The sequence below is a fragment of the Aulonocara stuartgranti genome, assembly GCF_965226115.1.
Source record: "Aulonocara stuartgranti genome assembly, chromosome: 7".
Classification (NCBI taxonomy): Eukaryota; Metazoa; Chordata; class Actinopteri; order Cichliformes; family Cichlidae; genus Aulonocara; species Aulonocara stuartgranti.
Genome location: NC_138945.1, coordinates 39396723 through 39404377, shown reverse-complemented (window position 1 = coordinate 39404377; position 7655 = coordinate 39396723). Strand labels below are relative to the sequence as shown.

Genomic DNA, 7655 nt, shown 5'->3' with positions numbered 1-7655 from the left:
GAGTCCTGAGTGATTCGCTTATGCTTACGATTCAGCACAGGAAGGGAGGGGGTGAGTAGCTCAAATGTGCTGTTAGCATGTTAGCAGCGCAATGCTACTGTGAACCGAGGAGCTATTTTCTTGATGTGAGCTTCTACTCAGGGGGTTTTCTTTCAGTTCAGAGCAGAAATGCTTTTGTTACGAAACTGGCTGTTGTTTTTCCCCCCACAATTTTAATTATAAGCTAGATATATTTCTACTAATGGAATTAGTTTGCTAACAGCAACAGGGATGAGTCAGTGAGTCAGTTGGGCTTGTGAATCATGATTCACAAGTCAGTAAAGTGATTCTCGAGTATTGAACGATTCGTTCACGAATCGAACATCACTACTGCTCAGACATTTTGAAGAGTGACTCGTCGGAGCTGCTCGGACTCTCAGCTTCTGCAGACTAAAAAGGTGAGAATCCGCTCGTTATGTCATAGTGATTGTGCAGGTAGGAGAGAGAGGCTGGAGAGACAGAGAGCCAAAGAAGGAAGGAGGACTCAGATAATGTTCAGATAAACTCTGTTTGGAGTTCGTGGCGAAGTGAAAGTGAAACTAAGCATCAACAAGTGTTTTTTTTTTGAGTATTTTAGTTTTTTTAAAAACGTTTTTCCTGAAGAGTTTTCAGAGACTGAAAATAGTTTCATAACAGATGTATTCATCTGTACGGGATCTGAGTTTGATCTGCGTCATCACAGCAGGAGCAGGGCTTGCAAAATCGCTAGCCCGACGTCCCGGGGCTAGCGATTTTTCCAGTCGGGCTACCATCTCTGCCCTGCCTGTCGGGCTAATGTAGGAAGGAAAAATATATGTCAATGCTTTTGCATTCTTTCGGAAATGTAGCTGGGTAATTATGTCATTGGCATCGGTGAGCCACTGTCAATATGTGACATATTGAATTCGCGCTTGTTTTTTGCTTTCACTTTGCAATCGCGCGAACTGTGTATAGATAGGGACAGTACTGATTGGTGAGTGATGATAATTTGCACACCAATTCCTCTGACATCGTCTTATTAATCGTTAGCTTACTATGCAAACATGACAAGTGAAATCTCCCGCAGCTTAAACATGTGAGAGGTTGATCGCGCAGAGAATTGCTGAGCGTTATGTGAGTGCGTGTGTAAAAGCAGCAGGATTTATATTTTAGTTCTGCTGAGCCAAATAAGACAGGTCAGGGTGAAGAAGTGACAGCCAAAGAAAAGCTTACCACAAAACGGAGAAGTTATGACAAATCAGACTATAAGGCAAAAAGAAAGTGCAGCTTTATGGTTTCATGGACAAAAGAATTTCTGTGGCTGCAATATGACAAGCTATATAATAACCAGTGGTGCACATAAGTGGTCCGCAGGTGCGCATTTGCTGTCAAAATAGTTGCAACACGCGTTTGCGTACATAAGATTTTCTGGAGGAGGACAGACATTTGTTTAGCACTCTTAAAGATGTCGAAGAAGCAAGCTCCTTTAAGCAATTACTTTGGTTTTCCTCCACCTCCAAACAAATGTCAGAAGGAGTCCGAACCACAAAAGAAGCACGTATTCTCGAAAAAGTAGTTGCAGGAGGTGAGCTGGCTTCAAACAAATGATGAACGCACAGAGATGTGGTGCAGAATGTGCCGTGAAAATCCCACTCTAGCGGACAAAAACAGTGCTTTTTATATGGACGCAAACGCGTGTTGCAACTTCTTATCTGGTGCGCGTCTTTTATTTTGACAGCGAATGCGCTGCGCACATGCAGACCACTTATGTGCACCCGTGTAAATAACATGATGTTCTGCCGGGTGTGTTGTTGGTTTTCCCTCGATTTCTGAGTCGACAAGCATCTTTGTTACTGGGACCAGTCATTTTAAGAAAGGCCCCCATTAGAACCCATGAGAAATGCAAGAAATGCATTATTGCTCAGTCTGCAATGTCTTTCCCAGAACAAACACCAGTTGCAAATAACATACTAAAAATAAACCTGAAAATCAGTCTAAAACAGCGTACTATGTTGCAAAGAGTGAACTACCACTGGCACAATTTAGCAGTCTTTGCAAACTTCAAAAAGCAAATGGCCTCGATCTTGGTTCCACTTGTCTCTTACCTGTGATTTCAGTGGAAATTTCAAATTCAGGATCTGACACAGACTGATTCATGTCCTACACAGTTCTTACAAGTTCATAGAAATTTCTGTTCAATTAGAACCAAGTATTTGAATTGATGATTGTAATTTTTATACAATGTTGTAATTTGTTTTTCAACAATTTTTTGATTAATGTTTTGTTTCCTTTACAATATTATACTTTAATGTATAATATTGTAAAGGAAACAAAACAGGAAACAAAACATCAATCAAAAAATTGCTCTTTTTTATTCGGGCTACTTAAATTTATTTTGGGCTACAAAAAACTGAAGAGTCCCTGCCCGAAGGGCTACCAGGGATTTTGAAATTTTGCGAGCCCTGAGGAGAGTTAGAAACCTCAGAGCTGGTACACAAAGAGAAACATGTTCAGGCTCTGTATTCACAGATCTTTGCTGTAATAATTTTTGCTGCCCTGAAAACTGATTTTTTTTCTAAGAATTTCCCTGAAAGTTCAGATCCTGTGAAGCATAGCAAGCATAGCCAAGTTCCTTGGTTGCAATTCTGTTAGAAGTGATGATGGTGAAGACAATAAGAGGATGAAGAAATCCCTGCAGAAAATTTTTCAGATAACAGGTCTTAATAAAGTGCCGTCTGAACCAAACAAAGAAATAGAAATATTGTCTGGGCACACAAATGTTTCACCTCCATCGTCCCCTCACATCATCATAACCCGCTCATCTCCATTTCCCATCTTATATGGAAACTAACAAATCATCCTGAATTCAGAATTACTTTGTTTTTCATGGCGTCTGTTGGCACTTTTTGTAAGACCATGTATATCACCTGTTAATAATACATTTTGCTTTGTCCTCTGAATGCTTTGTTACATTTTCTTGTTAGTCAGACTGAACTATTGTAAACGGCAGTAATCTTTTCTTTTTTTTGTAGAAATTTCTGCAAAGTTTCCAGTTGATCAGTCAGGAGGTCGATTCAACATTTTTCCACTGCTTTGAATAGTATTAGAACATCTGGTGGTGCACCCTCACCCTCTGCTGACATCACTGCTAGCATCGACTAATCACCAGACACAAAGGCATTAGCACAATAACCACCGCTCACCTTCACCACACCGTAAGGAATCATGGGGGTTTCAAAGTTAAAGAAAATGCTAGATGATTTGTGTCTCTGTGAAGAGGTTAAAGTAGAAAAAACAGGTCTCATCATTGATGGTGCAGCTCTGTACTATTGTTTGTATTATAACTCTGATCCAAAGCTGGACCAGCGCTGTGGAGGAGATTATCCTGGATTCAAAGATGAGGTCTGTAACTTTTTTAAGACTCTGCAGGACTGTGAAGTCACTCCGTACGTCATCTTGGATGGAGGCTCGGGGCCTGACAAGCACAAAACAGTTGTGTCTCGCCTTGGAAATAGACTAGAAAAAGCAAAGACAATAGCAGAGAGTGAGCCTGACGCTGTGCCAAAAGGATGTAACGTCTTACCACCTCTGGTCAAAGATGTCTTCATAGAAATCTTGAAGGAGAAAGACATAGAGTTTAAACAGTGTTTAGGAGAGGCAGACCCTGAGGTTTTTTCTGCTGCAAATCAGAAACAATGTGCTGTGCTGGCCACTGACACAGATTTCCTTATCTATGATGTGCACAAAGGTTTCCTTCATCTCGACAACTTTGAATGGAAAAGAAAGAAGGATGGCAAAATTCCTGCTAAGCTCTACACACGTTCAAAGTTTTGTGAGCATTTTAAATTGGACCCTGCTCTCATGCCAGTCTTTGCTTCAATAGCAGGAAATGATTATTCAAGATTAGAAGATAGAGGTAGGTTTGCAAGACAATCATCTTCATCTGGTGAGTACAGCATTAAAAGACTGGATGGTATGCTCAGGTTTTTAAGTAAAGTGAATCTGGATGGTTTGAACGACTCACAGAAGAGAGAACGTGCTCTGAGTCAAGCTTTAAGTCATGTTGGTGAAAAAGAGAACAAAACATTCAAACTTGCCATTCAAAAATATGTTGAACCAGAAGAAACAAGTTCTAATCTGCCTTCGTGGATGCATGAAAATATGATGTCTGGAGAACTCACCACTTTCGTCACAAGTGTTGTGGATCAGAAGACAATGATGCTGACTCCAGTTGTGGAGGACTTTTCACAGCACAGTAGTTACACAGCTGCTTACCCCATCAGACAGTACTTCTATGGACTGTTAATTGGAGATAAGATGTGCACTGAATATGACAGGGATAGAGAAGAGATCAAAGACAAACGTGTCCCATCAATACTCCTCAGCAGTGATGAACAGAAACAACTGCAACTAGAGCGTCTGCATAAGGTACTGAGGTTAATCAATAAATATGTGTTTAATTACTCTGACAGGTCATAGATGTGTTTCCGTGGTACACGTGAGCATCTTGTCTGTGTGGTACCTCTCTGTGCAGGCTCCTGAGGGTTTGCGTCGCAGAGTGTTTGAAGAAGCTCTGCAGGTTCAGACTTCAGCCTTAGAAAACATCCCCGACCAGCTGAAGCTGCCAGTCTGTGTGACTGTTTTCTGGTTCAAGAGGCTACAACACCACCCAAAACCTGAAACTGTCCACTGCCTCCACGCCCTCCTGTTGGGGTTTGTGTTTGACCAACATGGTCCAGGTGAGTCTCACTGGGTAACATGATGGATATTTACAACGAAATGCATAGTTACAAGTCACTTAATTAGGAACACTTGTGACAGCTCTACAGTTTCAGCTCCATAAAGTTGATTATTCGGTTTATTATTCACGGTCAGCTGTCAGCAGGTTAGTCTCTCTGAAAGCAGTCAGCAGATGGACTGTAGTCAGAGTTTCTGTGACAGCAGCAGCACTGATGCTTCCACATCAGCCTGATCAAGAAGACAAACTGCTGCTGGTCTCTGGTTCTGTGTCACTGAAACTTTGTCTTATGTTGTCTGTAGAGGACGAGTTTGAGAGGAAGAGGAAAGCTTTAAAGGATGAAGGTGTGAGTAACTGGCAGCCCCGTGTGGCTCATGCTTTCAGCCAATGGCTGTGCTGCATGAGGCAGAGCCTCCACCTGAACCAGCTGCTGTGTTCCCCTCTACCAGAACCTCAGTGTGCCCGGTAAACACCAGACCAATGATGCGCTCCACAGATGTTTAACACACTTCATCAACTTTAACTGAGATTTTCTGCTTTGTCAGGCTTTACTGTGGACCTCTCCTTCATCGGCTGGCAGATGAAGACGAGATTGAAGAAGTACAGAAAACACTGAGAGGAGAAAAGAAGGAATTATATGAGAATCTAAAGACTGCTTGTAATCCATCTTCTGGAGAGGGATCCTCTCAGTCCTTGATGAGTGCAGCTCCCTCTAATGAGAAGGGATCACAGCAAGTCCAGAAACGCAAGAGGGAAGAAGAGCAGAGAGACTCAAAGCAGAAGAAAACAGATTATTGAGACCAAGTGATGCTGCTGCTCCTGAAGCTCTATTCTGTTACACTTCTTTGTTATTCTCAGAAACTTTGTACCTTTTCTGCTCTCACTTTAGCTGTACTCTGTCTTTTGTATGCTCTGCATTGTCTATACTGAATGTAAATTGCAGAAGCATGGAAAGGAGTGTGAAGGGAATTGAAATTTGGGACAACAAGGCTGCCGATTTAAAGTAAAAGAGAAATTTTTATTTGGCCAAAGAAAAACATGCAAACCAAAATACAAAAGGAAACAAAAGCTAGAGTCCAGAAATACACAGAAATAATCTGATTAATGTGCCACATGTTGTACAAAGCACTTTGAGTGCTCTGGGAGAGTAGAAATATAACAATCAGTCCATTTACCTTTTACATGACAAATGACAGTTCATGGCGGTTTTATGTCACACAGTATCCACAGGAAGTATCATGATGTGCAACAGCAGGTTAAACTCCAGTGAGATTTAGACTGAACATTGATCATCATTTTACTTATTCTGTTTTAACAGCTTTATGTTGTTAAAACAAGTTATGGTGACAATTTGTGTTACTGTGAGATGTTCTCTTCTGTCTTAACTTTCTTTTATCCTGTTTGGTTTTGAATTGTCTCTTGGGTATAAAGCTGTTTCTCCCCCTCACCCCCCTTTCTGCATCCTCAGCATCACTGACCATCCTGAAATAACACAGGTAAGATCACTGCAAATGTTGGGATCAGGAAATCAAGATAAATTTAATGTAGAAGTTGATTTTTTTATCATCCTCATTTTTAACTTAATCATTGAGAAAAGGAAGAATTGCCAAGGGGAAGCAGCTTTTTGTGACGTATAGACGCAGATGTGTTTTTTCCAATATTGTCTATCATTATTTTAGATATTAAGATATATTAAGAACCAGTGTTTGCAATTTTCTTGAACATGGGATTATGTACCCTAACATATCAAGTGTGCTTAAATGAATTGGTCCTGGTGGAATTAATCTATTTGTATTACAACTACAGATAAGACTTGTCTGCATAAAGAAATAAATATTAAAAATACAGTGGTTTTGTTTTTGGCTTTTTAATGAGGGGTCAGCCATGTTGAATTAGCCATATTTATAACAACCTTTTTAGAGAAGTGTGTCAGTGTGCAGCTATTTTACAATAACATCCCCATAACGTCTTTCAGACTAAAATATCTTAAATTTACATTCAGGTTTAAATTTTCCTAAATATGATTCTGCAGTAGTATCCTTTGTGTTACAATGTTACTTCTCTGACTTTAGCTGAACAGATTCTGGAGCTTCATAAATGTGTTTCAGTGTTTGAAACATGGAGAAAATCTGCCTCTTTGTTTTTTTTAAACATATATTTATTGAATTTTGTATTCAGAAACATCCAACACTTTAAACAACTTGAACATATGGCAGTAAGAAAGTACTAAGAACACAAGACATTCAAAAAACAAATAAAAAAATGTTAATAATACTAAAGGAAATTTAAAAAATATAAAATAAAAAAAAAAGTACAGGATAGTCTGTACTGTATACATTCCCAAATTTAGTTGCATATTTTCATTACATTACTCTCTCTCCAGTTCCTCAACGTCCCCGGTCTTTAAAAGCTCCAGAAACATCTTCCAAATATCAAAAAATTCTGATGATCTTTTCCTAACCACATAGGTCAGTTTCTCAAGAACTAAATTTACATTGTTTAACATTGGTCAAAAGAGGGGCCACCAACATTCTTTTAGCATATAGCAATACAACGTTTGGCCTGGAGTAAGCAAAAGTCAACCATCTTTCTCTCTGTCTGAGTTGAAATACAGTCATCTGAATAAATGCCTAAAATACAGACCTTAGGACTTAACCCTTTAAGACCTACCATAGAACCAAGTCCGCCAGAGCTTATATTATATTTTTACATGGTGTGGTGCCATTTTTGGGAGCATTTCAAGTTGCTATACATCAATACATCAATTATAGCCCAGATTTTAATAATATGTATTCATTAAGTGCATAGTAATTACATAAATTGCAAAAAAGTGCAATAAACTACAAAAAAATTGAAAATCGTTTTTGCTTTTTTAACATATATTTCTAGTTAGAGAAATTTAAGAGGCTTATCCCTCAAA

At 39.4% G+C, this 7655-nt stretch overlaps 1 protein-coding gene across 1 annotated transcript; it reads left to right on the top strand.

Annotated features, from left to right (window-relative positions):
* Positions 1-366: 366 nt before the first annotated feature.
* Positions 367-6582, top strand: LOC309712230 (single-strand DNA endonuclease ASTE1-like). Its single transcript, XM_082542885.1, has 5 exons — positions 367-437; positions 3030-4425; positions 4532-4736; positions 5038-5200; positions 5281-6582. Exons 2-5 carry the CDS (start codon positions 3223-3225, stop codon positions 5531-5533), a joined length of 1824 nt encoding a protein of 607 aa, XP_082399011.1. The 5' UTR covers positions 367-437; positions 3030-3222; the 3' UTR covers positions 5534-6582.
* The last annotated feature ends 1073 nt before the right edge of the window (positions 6583-7655 follow it).

What these genes read in the sequence shown, in the direction of transcription:
- LOC309712230 (XM_082542885.1), top strand. Translation starts at nt 3,223, where the DNA reads ATGGGGGTTTCAAAGTTAAAGAAAATGCTAGATGATTTGTGTCTCTGT. An exon ending in GTTTGACCAACATGGTCCAG is followed by an intron (nt 4,737 to 5,037) that starts GTGAGTCTCACT and finishes TGTTGTCTGTAG; the next exon opens with AGGACGAGTTTGAGAGGAAG. An exon ending in CCAGAACCTCAGTGTGCCCG is followed by an intron (nt 5,201 to 5,280) that starts GTAAACACCAGA and finishes CTGCTTTGTCAG; the next exon opens with GCTTTACTGTGGACCTCTCC.